Source organism: Lethenteron reissneri, chromosome 25, assembly GCF_015708825.2.
Source record: "Lethenteron reissneri isolate LAM-NWPU_2019-01 chromosome 25, ASM1570882v1, whole genome shotgun sequence".
Classification (NCBI taxonomy): Eukaryota; Metazoa; Chordata; class Hyperoartia; order Petromyzontiformes; family Petromyzontidae; genus Lethenteron; species Lethenteron reissneri.
The window spans coordinates 4,789,302-4,813,936 of NC_083803.1; the positions used below are offsets into that span (position 1 = coordinate 4,789,302).

At 52.7% G+C, this 24,635-nt stretch overlaps 1 protein-coding gene across 6 annotated transcripts in view; it reads left to right on the top strand.

Moving 5' to 3' along the window:
* Window positions 1-24,635, top strand: part of LOC133347068 (signal-induced proliferation-associated 1-like protein 2) — a 104,464-nt gene that overhangs the window by 60,334 nt on the left and 19,495 nt on the right. For all 6 annotated transcript variants that reach the window (XM_061558975.1, XM_061558979.1, XM_061558978.1 and 3 more), the window contains exons 7-14: window positions 6,054-6,211; window positions 6,511-6,916; window positions 7,305-7,481; window positions 10,635-10,909; window positions 14,264-14,638; window positions 18,042-18,170; window positions 19,308-19,420; window positions 21,843-21,958. In XM_061558975.1, the coding sequence (XP_061414959.1) occupies window positions 6,054-6,211; window positions 6,511-6,916; window positions 7,305-7,481; window positions 10,635-10,909; window positions 14,264-14,638; window positions 18,042-18,170; window positions 19,308-19,420; window positions 21,843-21,958 (1,749 nt within the window). The remainder of the gene's footprint in view (window positions 1-6,053; window positions 6,212-6,510; window positions 6,917-7,304; window positions 7,482-10,634; window positions 10,910-14,263; window positions 14,639-18,041; window positions 18,171-19,307; window positions 19,421-21,842; window positions 21,959-24,635) is intronic.

Below are 24,635 nucleotides of genomic sequence, written 5' to 3' on the forward strand. Positions count from 1 at the left end.
CCAAAAACACTTGTGACAAATTGAAGGCCCATTTTTTTGTGGACTGTCTCTGCTGCTGTTTGTTGTGTCGGGCCACCAACACGGGGGTCGCTGGTGGCACCGTTTTCGATCTGTCGCGCATTCATAAATAAACTGCACAATCCGATACACCTCCGCTAATGCGGCCTCAAATCTCGCACGCGTCCTAGCAAATCAAACGTCTTAACCTTGTGAAGCTTGAAGCTTCGGTGAGCGAATGCTGTCCACGTTACAATTTGAAATTATTATTGAAGTTTGAACGGGCCGCGCCGGCTCCCTCCCGTGACTATAAACGTCACCTATCCCTGCAGTGCGCAGCAGCATGTCGCGTGGAGTAAATAGCATCGCCGAGGTGAGCATCGCGATGAAAGCGAGGACTGCCTGTAGCGTTGACTCAGCTCGCAAGCGGAGGGGAAACGTTCTTGGGGTGTAGTTTTGCCAAACTGCTGCCGAGTTGCAAGCGAGCTTCATGGCGAGTGCCTCACAGACTGAAGCAGAATATTGTATTTCTATTTAAAGCTTTCGTGACTGCAGGGATTCATCTTCTTGGTTCTTTCGGTAAAGTCACTTAGAATGGAAATAATAAACTAATAAAAATAAAACATAATAAAATAATTCTCACGACGTTTCGGCCACAACTCAAGCAGCCACCGAGCCGTGAAGACGGCTGCTTGCGTTGTGGCCGAAACGTCGTGAGAATTATTTTATTATGTTTTTTTTTATTATTTTATTTTTTCCATTCTACATGACTTTACCGAAAGAACCAAGAAGACAGAATATTGTATTTATACTGGAGCAATCCGATGAGCTATAAAGCTCTTTTTTACAGATGACCAGTAGGGGCGGGGCAGCACGTTACAACAACAAACGATACAAAGAATACGACAGGAGTGCGCTGAGCTCCCAGGAATATCAGCAGCGGCAGTAGCACCGTCCACACTGACGCAGCAGCAGCAGCAGCTGCGACGTACATTTTCTTATTTGTTTTTGTTCCTATAAAGTCGTCATAGTTTCCTTGAAAAAATGGACAATGGCTCGGTAAATATTATGAGCCATGTCTACATGATGCCCGTCCTTCGACAGTCATGTATTTTCTGCAACGGTTTATTTTATATTTCTTTTGGTGGCTTGTTTCCCTACCTCAATGGATTGAGTTTTTATTTTCCCCCACCCCGCCCCCAAATAAAAACTCACCGTTACCAGATAGCGGCACCCTGCTGAGCATCCCCTGCAGTTAGCGCGTGCAACGCAACCAGGCCTCATCCTCATCATCCTGCTCGCTCCGACAGGAATCGCCCCTTTCAAAGCGCTGCTTTTTTTGGCTTAAGATTTTGTTTTTTACGCCCCGATCAAGTTACACCAGCCAGGAGTCCCCAAACGCAGTGATGTCATTGGGCCCATCACTTCCAAACAAAAGAGACATCGGGTGAGAAAGAGAAGGGAATTGGAGTGGCTGTCGGGATGGAAGGGGAGGTGGGGAGGGGAGGGGCGCGTGGGAGTGGGGAGCGAAGAGGAACCACCCACGCCGCAGCGGCGTGTCGAGTCGCATCCCGTGTACACACGTGTCACGTGTCTGCAGTGAGTCACCCCGCCAGCATCTGTTCTCCGGGATGATCGTGATCACCGTCTGTCTCAAGCAGTGCGACTGTCTGCCCCGTGGCCGCCTCGCCGGCTCGATCGTTGGTGAACTTTGTTCAAGGCCATCGATGAAGTCATTGGCTTTGTTTGTGTCACTGACAAACAGTTTGTTGCTTTGTGCTGGAGCCACCGAGAAATTGAATAATAAGGCGCTAATTTTCTTTGACCGTTTAAACTTCGTTTTTGCTGCGATAATTTTGTACATGTCAGTCGTGGGGTTTTTTTCGCTTTATCTGCGCACGATCGCTGTTCGGGAAATAGTCCAGACATGCCATAATTAGTTGGATACTTCCAAAGGCCCGCAAATGGAATTTTGACAAGCACGATTTAAATTACCGTACTTGTTAGCTGGCTGCACTTCCCTCCTTCAGCGGTCGCTTGCGCGTCTTTCTTCAGCCACCGAGTGAGAATCGGCTCCTCCTGTCTGTAGCAGGGGTGGTGTGACGTGGCTGATGGACCGCAATTTCCCTGGGTCGCCAGGGCAGATGTCGCGGTGTCGTTTATCGCCTCTGGGCGGTGACGCGATAGCAGCCTGGCCGTGCACGCGAGAGAAGCGTCCTCCGCCGGGAATTGGCGCGCCAATCGGAGCTGTGCGCTCGTGACGTCTCCTCGATCCGCGCGCTCCAGGACGTACGTTGACCACCATTGTCAACGTCGTTGTCGTCGTCATCATCAACAGCCATTATCAATGCACTGCTGGATGGGACTCCCCTCGGCCCTGTGCTCTCACAATCAATCCTGCACACGAGCTGATGGTTCATATGGTGGTCACCGGCACGCCCCGGTTGAGGTGCTAATTCCATCCCTGTGCCGGGCACTCAGAAACCGATGATTATTCCATCTCCGTCAATACAATCCTCCAACGTGGAGGAGTTGATTGATTGAACCAGTGCTCAATGATGCACTCGAGTCGATCTCACCATTGCCAAGCCTCTTCCTTGTCCCTCTCCTATTGCTAGTGCTTTCATGCACTTCACGCTTTGATTCCTCTGGCAATGTTAAGGATTCCTGCCCTCAGTTTGGCTGTGTCCTCTCACCCACAATGTGTTCAACGGTCTTCTTTATTGGCACGTGACACTTGACCAGAACGCCCTTCTGTCACCTCTTCCCCCCCTTTGACGGCACAAGCTGGATGTAAGCGCACCCTTTTGGAGCAGGGCAAGCTGTGCTTATATCCGCAGTAGTGTGCTTGTATCAGAGGTCGCCCTTTGCCTCTCCCCCGCCTCCGCCCACACCGTGTGCAACGTACTACGCCTTACGTTGAATCTATCTGAACCGGCTCCGACTGTATTAATCTTGGCATCATTGTCATTGGTGATCTACGTTGCTGGCCACTATCAGCCTTTCGGGCTTGGCAACTAAAATTCGTATTCTTGTTAAACGGTAGCCTGTCATAGCACGATCGCAAGTGTTCATCTCAGCACCGGGGAGGCGGTGGGGGGGGGGTACATGGAGAGGCCACGGTGCCTGGGCAGGGCAGATAGATTTCTTGGTAAGCGGAGTGCATGAATAATGCACGCGGCTTTACTTGGTCAGGCCAGTGGCCCGGGCGATATTCGTCGCCTGCATCCGTCGGAGTGACCGGGCCAGTTTGCGCCAACATAGCGCGTGAAGCGTTTTGTGTTGCGTGCTGCTTCGCGTGTAATTGGCAATCGCCGCCGGCGAAGCTACGGGATCATCGGCGGCTCCGCTGAAAGGCGCCGCGAATCGAACGAGCGCTGCGTCGGGCCGCCGCGAAGCCGAGCAAAGTCTCGAGCAGCGATTCATCTCCGTGCGGCCCTCACCGGATCGGCGAGTCGGAAATATGTTTCCGGCGCCCGGCGCACACCACGTCCGGCAGACTTCTCGCTGCGGTTCTTGTGGCTACTACTGGCCACGTGCAGGCTGCTGAATTTTTCCACAGATTGACGAAATGCTTCGTGAGCAATTAAACCCCGGTCGTACTCGGGAACGTCTTTTTATGAATGGTGAAGCAAAAAGGAAGAGATGGGCGCTTCTCCCCGCACAGCACCGTCCTGCTGCGTGTTGCCACCAAACCCAAATCGCAATTAATCACAATCGCAACGTATTTGTAACTCCAGCGAAAACAACGCTTTTGCAATTGTACAACGACGCCAGCGCGTCTGCTGTCCACCCACGAACGCCGTCACGATACCCGCAATCCTGCAACCTCCTGCTGCCCAAGGGAGCTGTTTCTGGGAAAACAAAAAAAAGTGAAGTCACAATGAGAATAATTCTTTTTTCTAAAAGGTTAAGCCAGACCCCTCCCCCTCACCCCCCGCGGGGCCGCGTCCCCTGCGGGGCGATGCACGTGGGCTGTGGCCCCCGCAGCTGGAGAACGCCTCGCCCAGAAGATGGTGGCGCCGCCTAAATTGTCTTTCCATCTGTGCCGTTGAAACCTGAGCGTCGGCTGAAATTGTGATTTACTCTCCAGCAGCCGCCCCCCCCCCCCCCCCGTGCGAGCGAGGGCAGTGATGGGAAACGCAGGTGCTGCTCCGTGTAGTGGCCCGCCTCGTTTGGCGCGGTGGGGACCGCTTGCTGTGCCCAAATCGCCGATCGGCATCGTCGGAGCTTCGATTTGTGGCTGGATGAGAATCTATGAATTTGTTTCCTCTTGCCCGAGCTGCGTGATGGTCCACTTGGAAGTCCTGTTTGGCCAAACCGCGTCTCCAAACGAGAACCACTTTAAAGGCGATTCAGCCAAGGCTTTCGATTTAAAGCTTTCGTGACTGCAGGGATTCATCTTCTTGGTTCTTTCGGTAAAGTCTCTTCTACGTGACTTTACCGAAAGAACCAAGAAGATCAGCCAAGGCTGTGATTTTTGTTTATCTCCACAGTGGGAACGCTTCCCGCTGCAGTGTTTGGCGAACGCTATTAAAGTTACGATTATGAAACATTATAAACTGTTTATTTGTGTGTGTGTGTGTGTACAAATACACATTTGATTAATCCGTTACTGCGTATGAATATTAGCTCTGTAAGTGTAACAAAATTAGGAAACTTGGCATATAACTACCACGTGGCCTAACCCAAGAACAAATGTGGATCGATATACATGCCTGATTCTAGTTTACATCGGTTATAACCTCTCAACACGTGAGATCGGCCCTTGATTGACCATTCCACCACTATTATTTGCTTGTAACTTGTCCCGATTGCCAATCCACTGCTGGATGAAGGCCTCCCCCACAACGTGTTTGTCACGAGAGCTGTATTCTCGGCAGACCTGTTTCTTCACCTGAGGACGGCTGCTTGCGTTGTGGCCGAAACGTCGTGAGAATTATTTTATTATGTTTTATTTTTATTATTTTATTACTTCCCTTCTACGTGACTTTACCGAAAGAACCAAGAAGATTCACCACGGTAGTTGGTGCATGTTTTTGGGTGGGGGGGGGGGGTGGTGGGGTGAGTGGGGGGGTGGGCTGGGGGGGCGGCCGTGTGCGAGTAATCGAACTCGGGGTCGCCAGGTTCACAGCGCAGCAGTTCGCCAGCCGCTCGCTAGCAGCAGGGCCACTCCCCTGGGGGGCAGCGCTGCCTCGGCGCTGTCTCTCCCCGGCCGCCTGCCCTCGCATGACACGGCTCGCGCGCCGTGTGCGTTGGGCTGTTCTTCTACGCTTTAGTCGAGAGAGGAGGGGGGGGGGGCTCCCTCGCATTGAGATGCGCATTGCACGTACAATGAGCTCTATGTTGTTGTATTTACATTTGATGGGTTGGGGGTGGTGGGAGTCCTAAGTGCTTGATACGTGAAGGCTTTTCTTCTTTAAAACCACCCCCACCACCCCAACGATTGTGTTGAAATAATCAAAACCGTTGCCGTGCTTTTCACCCATTGTTGTAATGAAATCAAAGCGTTTCCTTTCAATAATAAACCTGACTCCGCTCTTAATCGTAGCCACAAGGAGCACGATGGATTTTCATTTAACCGTCTCACAAAGGTGCCGTGCTGGCTGCGCCCGCGCCGGTTTGTGCAATCATTTACATTCGCTAATGAAATCCTATTTGTTGAGTTGTTCCGTTTGAGGCTTTTATTGGGCTCGGGAGGGAGGAGCGAGCGCCAGCGGCGGCACGCGGTTACGCGAGCGGCGGAGGAAACGATTACAGGCGCGCGTTACCCCGTTCACGTCGTTATTGTTTCGTTTTACGCTGGCAGTTTTAGAATTAAAAGCGATCCTCAAAGGGGAAGGGGTGGCGGGGGTGGGGGTGGGGGAGGGAAACACAATTTAATTTGTGAGCTCTGACATGAGGAGGATGGGGGGGAAAGAAGCCACCCAACTCTTTCTGCTGAGGCGAACTGGTGCTTGAGACCTCTCGTCAGGCCGTCGTTGGCGCCTCTGTGAAGCTGCAGTGCCATGTCGGATGTCGGATGTCGGATTTCGGATGTCGTGTTCGTGTCGCAGCTCCTGAGGAAGCGGCACATCGGCAACGACATCGTCACCATCGTGTTCCAGGAGCCCGGGGCGCTGCCTTTTACACCCAAGAACATTCGCTCGCACTTCCAGCATGTGTTTGTCATTGTGCGAGTGCACAACCCCGGCAGCGAGAACGTCTGCTACAGGTGAGACGCACGCACGTTGCATGCGTGGGGGAGGGGGGGCACAGAGACACACACACGTGTGCAGCCATGTGCAGACATCGCAAATGTTTACTTTCTACTTTTAGAGCGAGCGCCTGCAGTGTCTGCAGTAGGCGAGCACATGCGGGGCACATCTGTATGCGTGGCCTCCCCCGTGCTTACATTTTTTGTCAAAGCCTGTGAAAATGTGTTTAACCCCCAAGCGCAGGTGATCCTTCACATTCTCTTCTCCCGACGCAAGCGAGCAAATCTTGTTCCTCTTTTTCTTTTCACGACGCCAGCGTCGCCGTGACTCGCTCGAAAGACGTTCCGCCGTTCGGGCCGCCGATCCCCAAAGGTGTGACCTTCCCCAAGTCGGCCGTGTTCCGGGACTTCCTCCTGGCCAAGGTGATCAACGGCGAGAACGCGGCGCACAAGTCGGACAAGTTCCGCGCGATGGCGGCGCGCACGAGGCAGGAGTACCTGCGCGACCTGGCGGAGAACCACGTGACGACGGGCACGGTGGAGTCGGCGGCGCGCTCGTTCGGGTTCATCCCGCTGGGCGGCAAGAGGAAGGAGAGGACGCGGCCGCGGCTGGGAGCCGAGCTGGGCAGCCAGGGCGCGCTGGTCTGGCACGCGCGCGCGCACGACTACTCCCACTCCGCCGCGCACCCCGAGCTCGGCTGCCTCTTGGGGATCTCCAACCAGGTGCGTCGCGACGACACGAGCGACGCTCCGGCGCCGTGAGCGAGCACTCTCGAGCGCACGCACGTGCCGTCTTGCACAGTTTGAAACCGACGCCGCTCGCTCGCGCAGCGCTGTGGGATTTAAACGGATTTTTTAAATTACAATTTTGGTCGTGGGTCGACTTGGCGCATTCCTCCGAAGCACCATGCTGTGGAAATTCCACAGTGGGTTGTCTTGTCGAAGGCTCTTCCCTGCCATAGCAATGTGGATTTTTCACCAGGTCCTCAGGACCACCGTCGCTAATGAGCGCGCACCGCGCAATCTCCTGCGGAGCATGGGGACAGTTTGAGTCCCTGGACTGCAGGCGCGGGTTGTCTGTGACGGCTCGCGGCGTGTCCCCCCGTGCCAGGTGGTGGTGCTGGTGGACAGGGTGGCGCGGAGCGGGGTGGTGTTCAACTGCACGACGCGCGACGTCATCGGGTGGACGTCGTCGCAGAACGCGCTGCGCATTTACTACGAGCGCGGCGAGTGCATCGACCTCACGGTGGCGCCGGACGAGGTGGTGGAGATCGTGCAGCGGCTGCAGGTGACCGAGCGGCCGTCGTCGTTGTCGTCGCTGTCGCCAAGCAACCGAGCCGCGAGCAAACACAGCTGCTCGGTTGAACGTAGAGACACCCATTAATACAACAGCCGAAACGTCGTGATTTTTATTTTAATTAACTTTTTATTAATTTTTATTTTTTACCTACGTGACTTTACCGAAAAAACCTAAGAATATGAATCCTTGCAGTCACGAAAGCTTTAAATCTAGAATTAATACAACAGCCTTCGTTTAATATTGGGCATCTCTGGCTCAAGATGTCACCGAGAACTTTACAATCCATCCTTGATCTCCAGTTATTTTGCTTATGCAACGAATTGAGCGGTTAATATCACCGATATTGTCGTTGATTAACCCTGTGCTATCAAGAGCAAATAAGTCGTCGGGTGTGATTTTGAAATGAACACCAAAACATCAGTCTTACCGAGGACAGGAAGGAGATCCAAAGGCTTGGAGCATAGTATTGCATTGTCGAGTGGATTTTCATTCACACGTGAGCTTAGGATGGAATTGGGTCACTGGGCAATTCGGCACTTTCCCAGTAAGCCGGTTCTGGAATTGATCCAGCCGGCACTCAGCATTTTGAACTTTTAAGATGCACGGAGTATGAATCGGCTCAACTGCACCGTTGGCTCGCAGTGCAGATGCCCAGTTGCCTGGTGGCTCAGCTCCAGCATTGATGATATCTATACCCGTCGCGTGTCAGAAGCCTTTTCATGTCTCCGCATGTAAAGTTTAAGGCGCACAACCGATCCGGATGGAGTACACCGGGTGTGGACATTCCTTCAATTCTCCTTGACCTCCTTCGGCTTGAATAGATTGCACAGGCTGGTCACGTTGTTCCTTACACGGCGAGGATGCCGACCCATTCATTTTTAAATCGCCCACGAGTTCTTGTGCTCGCTGCCCCATCCCGCGGCGATGACGCCTCGCCAGCTTTGTGGTGAGATATTTAGTGGTGAGGCCCCACGGGATGACGGAGGCGGCGTGGGAATGCCAGGCGCAGCGCCGTGTTGCTGGTCGTGGGGGCCTCTGCTGGTGGTTCTCTTTGCACGGCCCTCTCCGTGTCCCTCGTGACAACGGATGGCTGGTCTTGCCTGGCCGTGCTTTTGAGTCCCACTCGCGAGCCGCACGTGGTGTGCATTTCGGCGCCGTCTCGCGGCTTTTTCTTCCTCAGTTCATTGGAACACTCGCTCTGGGAGCCATCGTCGTAAACAAATCGATACATTTTATGGAGAACGGTTGCCACTCGCTTGAAATTCCTCCCGTGGTGGAATCGGAGGGTTACTCCTTCTAAATATTTGCCACGGACCCCTGGTTACAGCTGTTGTGTGGTGGCAGCTGGCCGGCTCGTATTTCGCCCGGACGCGAGGCCACGTCGCCCTGGCGTGCGATGAAAGCCCGGTCTCATCAACCGAGCTTCCTCGACGCTTGCGGAGTGAATCCCGGGGGAAACGCCCGCGACCTCGGGGCCTCCGAGTGGAAAACCTGAGTGTTTACGTTCCGCAAAAAAGGCAAACTGATCACGGTGAGGGTCGCGACCTCCAAGGCAGAGGCAGCCACTTTCCCAGCGAGTCGCGGGGCAGCGCCCGGGGGGGAGGGGGCTGGGTGGTGCACGTGTTTGTCACAGGCCGTGCCACAGTGTGCCGCTGGACTGCGGAGTGGCACGTGAACCCGATTTAACCGCGCTCCGGTTGCTGGTGCGTTTTCACCTCTAACTGCCAACCCCCCCCCCCCCCTCGGGGTGCCCTCAAAGAACGAATCCGTTGTGTTTATTTAACCCTTGCACACCGACAACCCCGAGCCTCCACGAAGGGCTAAGAGTGTTTGCGAAGCTCTGCATTTGAGGGCTTTGGTGGAACATAACAGGCGTCTAAATAAAACAAAACGCGATTGATTGTTGAAATATTTTTTCTCTCCTCTTGGTCAAGAATAGGATCCCAGCTTTCCTGCGGGAGTTGGGAAGTGAAATGAAAGGATTTGCTTACATAGCGCCAACAACTCAACAAATCATTTCCTCAGACGACACCACAGAAGTAGTTTGCAGCATGTCTCGCCCACGAATAGCTGTCATTCTTTCTTCCTCTATAAGTAGCAGTTGCATCATCGTCAAATAATAAATTGCATTTAATTCTCCTTTGTAAATCTACTGCTGGACAAAGGCCGTCCTGTGCCATGTCAAGCAGCAAGAGTTGTGTTTTGTCATACTTCACCACGCCGGTCAATGCGGGTTGGTAAAGTGAGGTCCAGGATCGCTTCAGATATCGCTCGCCACTGACGATCGTCATCCCCAGCTAACGGTGCAGTCGGTGAACCACTGCGCTCGCCACTCCACCACTCGTCGGATATATACATAGCGGCGAACGTATACATTTGGTCTCGCCTTAAAGATGACTTCTGTGAAAATAAATTGAGATTTTTTATTTTATTTTGTGCGTTCGTTTGTGGCCAGGCTGAAGACATTGGAATTCGCGGCACTTGAAATTCAAGTTATTATTCACAGATGACTAAAAAAAAAACAGGATCCTAGTGGTGCTGACTCATTGGATCTGACAAAGCCACTCTGAGCCTCCCGATAAACGATTAGACTCAACCGTACGACATGAACCGGGTTCACAGCAATGGTGACTCGTCTTCTCTGACACAGCCATTGTGAACCTAGTGTCACGTAGACCCAGCCCCAGGGCTTGATCCAGCATGTGTCAGCAGTGCTGGCATCAATGTCTCTGGCAGGGAGCGCTGCTGTTTTGTGTTCGGCTGTTCCTGTAATAGTTGCGGTGGCTACAATTCCTCTGCTGTTGTAAGCCTGGTAGATGTGCAGTGATTCACCCCGCTGATGATGCAATGAATCGTGACAATTCACTGAATCGTAAATAAATGTAAGCGAAACTATTCCCACACGCGATCACGAGCGCGCATCGTGGGTGAGCCGATGGAATCGACGCGACGTCTCATCACGTGCCCAACCGTGTGACTAACCGCGACGGGCACGCGCGCGTGCGTGGCGGAGATCGTGGTGAAACATTTTTTTTTTATAATTGCGACAGCACCCCCTGCCCATCGTCTTACTCGGTAAAAAACAATGATAGTAAAAATAACCGCGACGGCACGCGTGCCCGTCCGTCCGTTTGCACGCAGCTGGTGACGCGCGGCTGCGAGACGCGGGAGCTCACGCTGCGGCGCAACGGGCTGGGCCAGCTCGGCTTCCACGTCAACTACGAGGGCGTCGTCGCCGACGTGGAGCAGTACGGCTTCGCGTGGCAGGCCGGCCTGCGCCAGGGCAGCCGCCTCGTCGAGATCTGCAAGGTCGCCGTGGCGACGCTCTCGCACGAGCAGATGATCGACCTGCTGCGCACCTCGGTCACCGTCCGGGTGGTCATCATTCCGCCGCACGACGACGGTTCGCCCAGGAGGTCCGCCCGCCCGGCCGCCCGGCCGCCCGGCCGCCCACCCCGCCCGCTCCGTGTGTCCCTCGGTTCTGTCGTCTGTGTCTGTGTCTATCTGTTCCACCTACAGGTGTCTGCCTGTCTGCCTGCCTGCCTTGCCTGTCTGTGCATTCTTCTTGTGTGTGTGTGTGTACATCTGTGTGTCTGCTCATTCCTCTGTGTGCCGATCTGTCTGTCTGCCTCTCCGTCAATCTTTCGGGGTGAGGCCTCTGTCTGGCCTTGCATATCCTATGAGCAGTAGAGGAGGAAGGGAGGGTGGCATCTCACATTCATGTTCAGAAGCTTGGTCAAGCATGACATCGCAGTGTGGGTATACTTCCAAAATGCTTGCGATCGATCAAACTTATTCTATTCCAACTATCACAGTCTGTCGTAGTGTTTGCTGTGCTTTGTCAGTTCTCTGCTGGTTAACGGCCTCGCCACGCCGTGTTGGTGATGCGGGTTGCTGACCATACTTCACCAAGCTGGACAGTGAAGGATGTTGGCAGGGAGTGCACAGGACTGGTTCAGAAATCACTCGCCGTGATGTTAGCTGTGGCTGGGAATCGAACTCGGGAGTTTCTTAGTGCACTAACCACTGCCACACCCCACCCTGTGTTAGAGTGATCAGAATTTAAATGTGATTCCCCCAATTGCTGTGACCAATATGATTATACTATCCATTTCAGACACGGTTTTCAATGAGAATGTGTTTAGAGCTCATTGAGATGCTATCATAGCGAGATGTTAACTACCTCGCCTGATATACAGGAGGTCGGAGGTTCCATCCCCGACCCTGACGCCTGCTTTATATTTGGAGTTTGCATGTTCTCCCCGTGGTCGCGTGGATTTTTCTCCAGGTTCTCCAGTTTTTTCCTTATACATTTGGAAACATTTGATAAGCCACTTCGTTGGGCTATCATTTGTGGCTAGGTCACTTCTGAAAAAGATATATAGAGCTCAGTGGGCCTTATCTGGTAAAATAAAAAATAGTTGACAGTTTATCTTCTTTGCAAGCGAGACCTTGCCAAATCCACTTTTGAATGCCCTGAACGACACCGCTTGGAAAGTGCTGGCAAACATCGCAAATAGGGCTGCGTTCAAACGCTTCGTGCAGCAAACGTCAATTTGAGCAAAGCTGCGCACGAAAAATTGGACCGGGTTTTGCTTAGCAAAATGGATTTTTGATTCCGTGCATTAATTAACTTTTGTGTTCAAAGTATATTGAAGTCGGGGGTTCGCTTCTACCGACTGTATAACAAAAAAGGGAAGCATAATTCAATCAGGAATAATGGCTGGTTGGGCCGGCTTGTACGTACGGCGGCCCACCGCCTGCAAATTGTATTGGACAGGATCTGGAACAATGAGCGAGAGCTCACAAATCAGACGCGCCTTTTCCTCCCGGGGGGGGGGGGGGGGGGTGGGGGGGGGGGGGCTGGGAGGGTGCACTGACCCAGGCAGAGCTCACTGGAAGTCTGTGTGTGGGCTGACCTGCATGCCAAGCAATTTAAACTTTGAACACGAAAAGAGTTATAGTGCGTCACACACACACACACACAAAAACTTTGCATATGTTTAAAGAGGGGAAATTTATGATTCGCATAGCGCAGAAGTCACGGGGCCTCGGAGACTCGTAGACGTTGAAACGGCGACTGGCTGAAATAACGATTGCAGGCATCGGTCGTGGTTAAAACATTTCGGTGCACAGTGATTCTTCGTGTTGATTTAGAGCTGGCGAAAAGGGGCTGCACGGAGTCCGCTGTTGGCGCTTAGTGGCGCATCAGGAGTCGTACAATCCTCATGGACACTTGCATGGAAACATAAACATGCAAGCAAAGATCACCCATGCAGAGATGCAGATCTCCAGGGCTAGCGCTGTTAAAATAACAGCTCTTTGTCCAGCCACTGCCGGACGAAGGGTCCTCCCTGCGCTGCGTCGGTCATGCGCACTTCACCACGCTGCCGCGTTTGGGGTTGTAAGCCGGGGGGGCCGGGGTGGCAGGGCAAGTTCAGATATCACTCACCGTTGAGGTTAGCCACGGCCAGGGAGCAAACTCAGATTTCCGGCTGTGCCGCCATTGCTCCCCCACACACAGTCACGCCACCACTCGGTCGCACGCACGCACGCACAGGGGCATCGTCACCGGCTTTTTGTGCGGTAGGCCGCGAATTAAATTGCCGCTTGTACGGGCCCCGGCGTCCGCGTTGGGAGTGAATCGTTATCAACTCTCTGGGGCTGGCGGAATCCCTTGGCTAAAAGACGCCTTTCGGCCGCCATGCATGCCCCTTGAGAGCGGACGGTGGACGTTCCCGGCTACGGACCGTCTTTTCCCAGAAGACCGCTGGATGTGTTCTTCCAAAATGCCCTTCCATTCATCCCACTCTTTTCTGAATTACCTGCGACAACAGAGAACTTTGAATTGCCCAATAATGGCAGAACGCCAAGGCTATTTCCTCTCTTGACGCGCGCGCGACAAATATCGATGCTGTTTTCTAGTGCTTAGCTCCGGACCGTTTCTCCTCCACCTGCTCTGCATAGGAAATGTAACGCCTTTTCAAGGCGAGTGCCTCTCCTTAATCCCTTTGTTTTGGCGGCTTAGTCATTTGCTTTGCTTGGCGGTGGGTGATGTTTTGGTTCAAGCACGCGCTCATTGTTTTGCCTAAACACACCGGAGGGTTTAGCTTGCCCTGCCACGGGCCCGATAAGCAGAGCATTTGCTTGCGAGCCGCTTTCTCAGAGCCAGGATTATTATCCCCATCACGCAATCCTCGCCCCCCCCCGCCTCCCGACATGAGCTCCACCACCGCCGCTACCGCCAATTTGCGGACTCGAGCCGCCTGCGTTGTAATCCCCGGCTCGGGCGGCGTGGCCCCGATTGCATTACCTCCTCCTCTGTGCCGCTGCCGGGGGAATTGGCCAGATCTGTGTGGCGTTTTGAGTTGGTCATTTCAGTGATATGTCTGACTCCAGGCTGGGGGAAACATGCACCCAGGAGGCTGTGGGGAATGCAAGACTGCAATTGGTTTTTCCCGCAGCATTTCTTGGTCGCGTTATGAAGAGGGAGACGCAAGCAACAACAAAAAACGGCCTTCGCCTGCTGTCGAATTTAAAGCCAGACGCTGCTCTTAAATTAATCACAAAGACACAAACAAATCCGTTCATATGTCTTCATTACACCCGTGCTAGATTGTTATTGATTTAATTTGTTAGGAATGTAATGGAGCTCACGACGCGGCCCCCTTTGTGTTGTCGCAGCCCGCGCGACTTACGCCGCCTCGTTTTGAAGGCTCGGAGGTGCAATTGACGCGCGACGCGGCTCTCGCGCGTGACTCTTGTCGCAGGGGCTGCTCGGAGCACTGCCGCGTGCCCATGATGGAGTACAAGTTCGGAGAGGCGGGCGCGCCCTTCGACGTGAACCGCACGCCCTTCAAGGCCCCCGTGTGGCAGCGCGCGACGCCCACCGCAGGCTCTGCGCCCTCGCCGACCTCGGGTCACGCGCCCGGCACCCGCAAGGGCCCCTCCGCCACCGGCTCTTCGCCGCGCCAGCAGCCGCCGTTGCTGGCGCAGCACCCGTCCACGTTGCCCCCGCACCACTCACAGGCCCTGTCGCCGATGCAGGCGCAGCCGCCGCACGGACTCATCCTCTCGGCCCAGGGCCAGGGCGCCATCCCGCGGAGCTTCTCCGTCGACGGCAAGGCGGCCGAGAGCGGCAAGAGGTGCGACGCGGTGTGACGCGGCGGGGGGTGGGTTCTGGGGGGTGGGTTCTGGGGGGGGGGGCGGTGATCCTGTCTCCTGGGGGGGGCCACCTGTGGCTCATTCACAATTTAAGGTTGCCCGTCGGCAGAGCGTTTGACTCGATGGGAAGGTCTCGACTTAAAGCTTTCGTGACTGCAGGAAATCATATTCTTTGGGTCTTTCGGTAAAGTCACGTAGATAGGGTCAAAGAAAATAACAAAAAATTACGAAAAACAACTGACGTTTCGATCGCAACACAAGCGTTCGTCATCAAGAAGAGGGGGGTTAGCTTCTAAACCTTTATAAACAGTTTACCTTTAGAAGCTAACCCCCTCTTCCTGATGACAAACGAAACGTCGTAGTTTTTTGTTATTTTCTTTCGACCTATCTACGTGACTTTACCGAAAGACCCAATCGATGGGAAGGGTTTTCATGTTCGAAATCCCGGTCGGGTCGTCGACTCCTCGGCCCGTCGTTGCTTCTCGATCGATGAAATGAGTATCGCTGTGTGGGACGCCAATGGTGGTGGTGGTAGTGTTATGGATACACTGGTCCTCGCCACAAAAATGTGGAATTTCCACCACCGGCTCAGGCCTATCAACAGAGATGTTAGCTGCCTCCGGTAGTGTGAGGAGTGCCCATCATGCGTGCGTTAATTCAATCTAGAAATTGCAACGTTCCGAGGGTTAATTAATCTCATTGCTTTGTTGTGAAGGGTCTCCATTTCACATTTACTATTAATTGGTGCAATTTGTAAAGGGGGTTCCCACAGGAATATGTTTTACAAAGTACAGTGAATGTTAAACGCCAAAATTACAACGGGAATATCCTCACGCGCAGGTCTCGCCCGCGACCGAGACTCTTTCTCTCGTCTTAGGGCTTTGATCGCGTTTAAAATAATGCGCGTAACAATGACGGTGATGATTTTGCTGTCGGTATCATAATAATACTTATTCCATAAATTTGTAGGTGGCAAGACTGTACCTCTCGACATGAATCGTGACAGATCACAAATTGGTCTACTCCGTGCTACGGTACAAGATTAAACACTTTATCAAGGTCGCAAGCACTGCCAATTAAGCCCGGCTTTTGTGGAAACTGCACCTCCGATATGAGACAAAAACCTTTTCGCAAATACGGGCAGTCTTCGGGTGATTACTCTTAGATTTAGCGGCCACAGCAGCAGCAGCAGCAGCTTCCAGAGCGTCAGTGTTGAACAAGTTCATGTTACCCAATTTCATATCTTCGGCCTGCAGATGTTTGTTTACATTTCCATGCCGCTGGCACTGGCTTAGTTTGCCGTCGCGAAAATTCCATTTTTTTAAATCCATATTAAACGCAACAAAGTTGCGATATTTTTTTTCAAAGAATTTCATTGACTGCCTGTAAATGCTCTGTAATTGGTGTCTGCTTGAAATGTGTTCTTGCGTGAAGCTGGTGCACGCATTCTTTGGATTTAAATAGAAATCTGGAATGAGGTTTTTTTTTTTTAATCCGCAATTTCGATACCGCAAATAAAACCACAGCCCCAGTCGCAAAACTGCTCTCAATGTAACGCGCGATTGGAGCTTTCTCCTCAGTAGGCTCGTCTGATAAGCTCGTTGAATGTAGCTTTTCCTAATAAGTGTATTTTATGCCGAACTTTTTAATCCTTTCTACGTGCATTACATTCGCCACATTTGTTGGCTCGCATGCAGGTCTGCGGCTTGCACGTCTCATGATTGCCTCAGTGTAATGAAGATGGCCTTGGTCAGCTTATAATCTCGCTAGAATGGAGGAACAGCGTCGTTGCAGGAATTTATCTGTGCCTGTTACTCGAGGCAGCTGTAGCTCTGAAGTGACGCAGAAAGACTCGAGCGTCGTGTTCATTCAGGATTGCGCCATTTGCGCGTCGGCATCAAACATAAAATGACTATTTTCAACGCTCCCGGCGCATACTGCGGCGCATTTGAACAGTCGAGTGCACCGAGCTCTTGTTGAGAAGCCAGGTGGTCCTGCCGGGGTGTTGTTTTTTTTTTCCCTTCCTGTGGCCAAAACTCTCGGGGACAATATCTGACGCACGCGTGATGGTTGGACGCGTCGGATCGGAGTGGGCGGATTTTTTTCGTTATCTCGGAAACGGGAGAGAATGGGGCCGACGGCGCTGCCTTCGAGCACCGCACCGCACTCCACTCCACGCGTGAACGGACGTGACTCACCGTCTCGGCACATGGACAATCTGCCACTGCTTTCTTTCAACCCTGTTTACACAGTGACAACGGTGGTGCCGCCCCCCTCTACGTGCGCGCACTGAGTGTCGGGTCTAAATGTATTTTGCGTAACAATTTTTAACTTGCGCACGACTACACGTGCAGTCGCGATCTGTCGTTTGCGTAACTTGTGGGTACATAAATTATGCTCCGTTAACTTTGGGGTTTACGATAGCCGAGTGCCATTCAATCCCGCGGCGATTCCAGAGAATTGCCATGGTTCCAAAATCGTGATTCGACACGTGAATGAATGCTCTCTATCTTATTTTTAACATCTCGTTTGTACTGTTTGCCACATCAGCTTCAAGATAACGGCATGGAATTTGCGCAATGTGTACGCCATCGATCCTCGCGCACACTGTTCATTGCGTGTATCGTGAGCTCAAGCGTCGATTGGAATCAATGCATCGTTGCTTGCCATGATAATACGGCGATATCCACATTTCACATTGCGCTTCGCCTGCTTGATAGTTTGTGGTATTTCTCGCCTCGCTAATCACGGTAACCGGGCGGGCGGGCCGGCGAGTCACGAGGGTCTGGTGTGCGATTCCCACCCTCGGCTGCCGTAATAGTTGAGGCTTGGCGCCATGTGCGATGCCCTCGGTGCGAGTGGGCTGGGCTTTTAGCACCGCCGATAGCAGCAGTTGGTGATGAGTGACAAGAGCCTCGCCCACAAGAAAGCAAACGGCGCTCGCGTTGATTTTAGTGGCGGTTTTGTTGCATGACTAATCAAGGTTCATGCGCTTTGGCTCAACATCATTCAGCTTCTTTTTTTGGTAGCACTGGGAAATTCCGCCGTGGCTTGGAAGCGCCGGCTAAGTCTGCTAAGTGCAAATCTGTGTTAGTGGCAGGTGGAAGATTGATTGCCGTTGTAACGATTTTATCTAAAGCTTTGCGAGGCACGGATAAAAGCAGGCTCTAAAATGGTTCGGGGCAAATGTCTGATAACGCGACGTGGGTGGTGGCCGTTACATTAATGTCTCCTTATCTGCCCTGCCGCCTTTCTGCATCCCTTTGTCCTTCCCCCTCGCCCGTCCTGTCGCCCCGCTCTCCGCGCCCCTCCGTGTCCTTGCGCGTCCTCGCCGCACCTTCCCGCTTCTCCCACGCCGCCCCGTCCCCTCCCCCGCCTCGCCAGGGGGGTTACGGCGGTGGACGGCCGTCCCGTCGGAGCGGAGCGGCACGCGCCGCACCGGGGCTCCCCGTGCGCGCTCACCACGCCGGGGGACGCGGGGCCCTCGCGCAGGCAGCGGCCTGCGCACGACGGGTACGCGCCGTGCGCACGAGCGCAACTCAGGCCGAGCATTTCGACAGGCGTCACCACCTCCTCGTCGTCACTGGCGAAGGATGCCGTCGTCGTTAACGTCATCGACGATCACGACCACCGTGATCGTCGTCGTCGTCAACGGTGTCGACATTGTTTTTATCAGTCGACATCATTGCCATTGACTTTGTCATCGATATGATAATTAATTATCTACATTGTTTTAATCATCGTTGAGGTGGCCGGGAGTATATTAGGAGAGTCGCAGCACCAAGCCAACATTGTTGGGATCCTGGGTTTTAGATACCCATGGCCTCAGCTTGATCACCAATTACTTCACAAAAAATCAGCGTGTCATGCTTGATTTGTGGATTAAATTGGCGTCTTCCAACTGTGAGAATTATAAACGTAGCTACAATTCGTATGCGATGAACATTATTTGCTGTGCATATAAAGATGCCTGTGTTATTGAAGCGGCTTCAGCAGTAGGTCTGTGGAGCAAACTTCCAAGGCCCTCATTAGACACGGGGGGTGGCGCAGCGGCAGCTGCTAGGGCTCCCGTCAAAATGTATTCGTCTCATAGCTCGGTACTAAAAACGGCACAAGTGCCGGTGGGAGGGTGGGGAGAAACACCACTTTCATCAGGATCACCGTTGTTATCGTCACCATCGCCGTCATCACCGTGACAAAAAAATCAAATCAATCACATTTTTAAGCATTCGTCCTCGTTCCTGCCAATGGTTGCATAAGCCATCCCCCCCCCCCCTCTTAAAAAGAGACCTTAGTCTCAACGTGTTCTCTCGTGGAACGCCGAGGGACGAGGATGACTGCCATCGTCTTCGTAGGCACGATGTGCAGGTGCCCCCCCCCACCCCCCCCCCCCCCACGTTCACGAGCGAACGAGCGCGTGGCCCACGACGCCAATGCTTCGCCTCCGTGACTTGCGTGCAAACGGCGCGATCCGCATCACGGCGGTTCATTGAGCAAATTGATAATTGCACGTGCAATTATGGTGACGCCAATTGCGTGACCTTGCTGCGTCTTGGTTGGAATTTAATGTCTCTTTATAATTAGTTTTTTTTTGCATATGTGTATATTTATTTATTTATCCGTGTGCGTGTTTTGTCTGCCTCTTTGCAGCCAGAAAATGCCGGCGTCCGTCTGCCAGGACGCGGTTGACACCGAGATGAGCGTGGACGGAGGCACGAGGAGTCGCAGCGGCACCCTCGAGAGGGAGAAGCCGAAATCCATTGGTGCGTGCAACAGTGCTGATAATCGCACTCCAGGCCCCGCTGACTCATCGGCCACAATCGGCTTTTCTCAATTACGAGCACAGCCCTAACGTAATTAATTCACCATTGCTCCTATCGATCCTGGAAACGCGACTTACGCCATTTATGAGTCATCTCCGCTTAAGATCGCAGCTTCGGTTGGGAGGGGGTGGACCCTGAGTGGAGGGGAGAAGGGGTTTGACCGTGCCACTTCTGCTTATCCCCAACACCGAGCGGGTTTAGGCTGCACTCCAACCGCATTCGCTCACCCTACCCTGAAATCGACCCAGCATTCTGATTTCATATGACATTTGAACATTCATTAATAATTCAGCATCGTGAAATAATCAGCCAACCGAGTTCCGGTCAGCTGGCCGATGCCAGCTGTCCGGCGCCGGCACAAGAGCGGAGGATCTCGCGCAAGGCTGCGCGGTCAGCGAGCGCTGCTTTTTTATTGCGTCCATTTCTCAGCCACTCGGACGATAAATGTCAGCCGTCAATTGACGTTCTCGTCCGTCACCTCGGGTTTGCATCATCGGCATTGAGCAAACGGAGGTCTTGGCATCCCAGATTATACGATGCATTTCCGTCGGCATTGAAGTCCGCAGCAGAGGCGTGCTATTGCGTGATGCGCCGGGAGAGCAATAGCCACCGAGGTCACGATTACGCGGACACGACGCGCTACTGCGCAATAGCAGCGACCGCTTCTCGTGATGGTGGGGTTGGTGGGGGGGGAGTTTGGCGCGTGGTGGGGTGGCGCCTGCCTCCGTCCCCGTCACTCGGCCGTCTCGTTGACCCGGCAGTGGCCCGGGACGGCGGCGTGGACGTTTTTGCCCGAGAGTCGCACGGGCGGCCTCCTCGTGGGATGCAGGGAGAGCGAGCCGAGGTCGCGACGTAGCCACTCGTGAGCTCGGAGGCAGTGGGGTGGATAAAGAGGGTTATGTTTATCTTCACGTGTTCAAACTGACTTCCTTGAACAATCGTACGTGAATGAATTGTGTTTTTAAATGAATTTAAGATGGGTTTTTTTTACGATTACAGGTGTAATCTCTGAACATCAATTTTGTTTTGCCTCAATTCATTCGGGTTCTTGGTGGAGTTTGTAAACCATGGATTTGAGGTGACCCCACAGGAAGAAGAAAACTAGATATGAATTACATTAATAGATACAATATTCAATTCAACATTTTAATGCCAATGTAAAAAAAAATGAAATGACCATATGTGTCCTCACTTTTGGGCCACCCAGTATATTTTCGTAAAATATTTTCTGGCATCAAAAGTGTGCACCCACGTAAGCCTCTGCAGTGAGCAATCTTCTCTCCGCCGTGAGGAGAGCATCAGCAGGATGCTCACGTCGAGGATTGCGTGGATGTTAATTAGTAAAAAAAAAAAATTATGCAGCGCCTTCGTTCGTGATGGTCCTGCGCGTTGTAAGTTTGGCTTGATTGCCAAATGTAATAAATAATAATAATTGCGCAATCCGGCGTCTCTCGAACGCGAGCGAGTGCCGCGCACTCAAACTCGACGTGACCTTCGCATCTCGTGCATTTGTCCGGATTGATGCGCTCTCGTGCTGCCGATTGTAGCGTTGGACAAATCGTTGCGTGCCGCGGTGGCTCATAACCTGGGGGCTGCGCGTCGCCCGGGAATGGGCTTCTGTGAGCCCCGAGGGCACTCGCTTGACCCCGGCGTTCTCTGCGGTGCGGCGACGCACGCACGCGTAGAGCTCCGAGCACAAACGAACCCTTGCCTAATCTCACACCTGAAACTCTCCGCCAGCGTGACGTTTCAGATGTGAAAACAATTTATCGCATTTTGTCATCGTAATCATTTGATCGCAGTCCAGCGAAATGGCTTCCTGGCCTGTGTGGATTTTTGCCCGTCGCGATGGGCATTCCTTCCTGAATTCAAACGTACTCGTGAGAGATTGGCCAAGTATTCCGGTGTGAAGAACTCCTCCTTGAAAAAAAAAGTCTCTTGTAACTAATGCTTGCACGCATAAATTGCTGTTTCCCGTGTAGAGTTACTTTACGTAGTATGCAAACGTGTTTGGTTACACTCATCGGGGTGTGCAAGGATCGTTGGCCACAGCTGCAGCCACCGCCGGCCCCTTTGTTTTTGTTTAATGGACATTAAGATTCACGTCACGAATGGGTCCTCCTGCGTGCTTTAACGACGCCAGTGCCGCGGTTGCCTTTTCGGGGGCAGCCGTCCGTGCTGCCGCAGCTTCACAAACCCAGCGGCGGCTCTGCAGCCTTCGCGTGCCGCGTTAATCTTCTCTCGGGGCTCGGTGAGTCATCGTTTCTCATTCGGCTTCCTTTGTTTTCCCCCCCCCTCCTCCCCGCGATGAACGTCACCACGTTGATGGCGGTGGCCGGTGTGTCGGTGTCGTCCCTTGCAGAGCCCATGTGGCACGTGCCGGCGGGGAAGGTGCCGTCGTCTTACCGGGACAGCCCCACTCGCCGGGTGTCACGCCAGGATGCCAACGGGAGGGACTCGCCGGGCAGGGCGGCGCAGGTAGCGTGGCGCAGTGTTGCAACTGTCCGGCCGTGGTGTGTGGTGGTGGTGCGATGAGCAGCAGACGTCACGCGAAACCACAGAGCGATAATTTTCTGGCGAATAATAATCATGATTCAAAATGTTGTTTATCCAAACTTGTAACGCACCTCACACAGGAACCACAGACAAGCAGGAAGGGCAGCCAGGCGGTGAGCCAGAGCGGTCAATTGCCCAAGCTGTGCGACCCTCTATATATAAAGATGTTTTCAGCCAATTAATGAAGAAAAGCAGAGCATCCGGAGAACGCCCACATGTGCGTGAGGGTAGTCCACGTTTTTGTGAGGATCAGCTTCTCCATAATCTGACATTCATTGATTTTGCACAAAGTGGTATCTATTTTATCAACCACGATGAGATGATAGGTCGAGTCGATCCCCCCCCCCGTTTCGGCTGCGGCTTGTGCCCGCTGCCGCAGTGCCACGTGGCCAAGCGTCGACTCCTCGGCCGCTTCGCTATCGGTGATGACGCCAAATAAATAAATGTATCTTAGTTTTCAGGTCGCGTCATTCCTTGCCTCAGGATTTCAAACGGCACGCCCAATCGTGCTTGAGGGGGCGCTCCTTTTATCTCTGACCTGCCCCAACAGCGAGCAGTTTGTCAAAACAGCTGCTCTCTAGGTGGGTGGGGGGGGGGCCTTTAAAAGGCATAAAGAAGCTCTAATGATGTAAAATAATCTGCAATAGGCAGGCCGACTGCCTCTTTCCATTTTAGCCCCTCACGCTCCATTACCCTCAGCCAGCATTACCTGCGGGGGGCCGGGAAGAGGGATGTGTGGGGCAACCAGCGGGGAGAGCCGTCTCGCTCAGCCAAGACCACCGTACGTGCCCTGAGGTAGGGCAGGAGGGTGCCATGATGCGATTTGGCAGTGAGACCCATGCAGAGTCGGAAGATTCCTTGTGTAGCCTTGAACAGATTGTTGGGTATCGTGCTCTTAAGCGAGTGCCAATTAAAGCCAGCGCGGAGCGCGGCGGGTGGCGTGGCCAGTGCCACGCCCGGCCGCCTTTGTCTCCCCAGTGGCGATGTTTACACACCGCGCCAGGTACTAATTTGAGGCTGAGTCGACCTATGGGAGGCCCAGTACCGGTTCAGATAATTAATCGTCACTGGTGTTGGCCGTGAGCGGGAATCGAACCCGGGTCGCCGGGTTCATAGCGCAGCGCGCAAACCGCTGCACTACGGATCCCCACGCTACACAAACATGCACACACGTGCGTGCGCGCGTACCTTTCGCACGTGTCCTTCCAGGGTTTGTGAACATCCGACATGAGGGCACCACTCATTTCACTGATTCCAGGGTAAATGTTACCGCACATCGAGCGCAAAAGGTACAATACGTTGAGCACCACGATAAAGGTCATTCTCTGCTGGGAGCTTGAATTAGCGGACCACAAATCAAGCGGCTTGAGATGAGATTCGCGTGGCATGCTCGCCCAGGCAATTACCGCTTATCCCTGCTGTTCGGCACTCGGATAATCCCCCCCCCCCCCCCGCTCTTATTGCTCTTCGTGTTAATTAATGATGGGCGATAACTTGACCTCTTAATATGTTTATATACAGTATTTATCTGTAGCCTTGCGTTTAGAGCGCGATGCTTGTAAGCGGAAGGTTGCAAATACAAATATTAGTCGGGGGGTCCATGCAGCTCATCATCTTCATTTCTCCGGGGTGGTTAAAACGAGTACCATTTTTTTGGAAAGTCAACGGCAGCGGCTGTGTTTTCATTCAATAAATTAATTGGGTTAATAGATACCATTTTGGCCCAAACATTTTCAGAAAACAAACGACCTCCTTGAAACTTGAAACTTGATATGCTCGTTTTTACTGCCACTTGATTCTTGGGTTGTATTTGAAGCTGGTTATTTCTTTACACAGTCTTGAGAATGACGTTTTTATTTACCTGATTTACACAAACTATTGATTAAAATCTTTCTTTATTTTCTCTTTGCTCCCGATTTAATCCCAATATGACTCTGGGTGTCAGGAGATGAAGAATCGATTAAGAGCGCCTTCCGAAATAGCACACAACTCTTACGTTAGAGAGCGGCCTACGGATGGAGGTATTTAAATATCAAATCAGTTATGGGCAAGGAAAGATCCCCACCAAGATGATGTTCACTAAGCAGTCAATCCGCGGAAGCTGGCTTGTGGACTTGGCAGGAATTAAAAGGTCTCATAGTTGCCTGTTGAGATGTCTGGAGATTTAACAACAACAAATGACTACGGTTGGAGTAGCTTCAGCTTGATGAGCTCCTTCCTGTCCCGTAACAGTTCAGACACGACGTCCTAATCCCGTTTTTTAAAGAAAGGAGATATATTCCTACCATGCCTGATACAGAGACAAACGTTCGTCGTGCGATAGTCAAACTAATGTTCTTAATTATCACATCTGGAATTTGAGACATTTTAAGCGCAGGGTCAAATTTAACATGGTGGGTTTTTTGTCCGTGCACAATTCACTGCACACGAGGACCTTGTTTAATGACAGGTGGCCGATACCCGGATGTGAACCTCGGTTCACTGCTCGGTGCGCTGACCTCTGAGCCACCCGGCCGCCTCGATAATTTTAGTGCAGCGCGCTTTGAATTTCGTTGCCTGTGGGCGTTTGAAGAAAATTACCATCGTGGCTAGCGTTGCC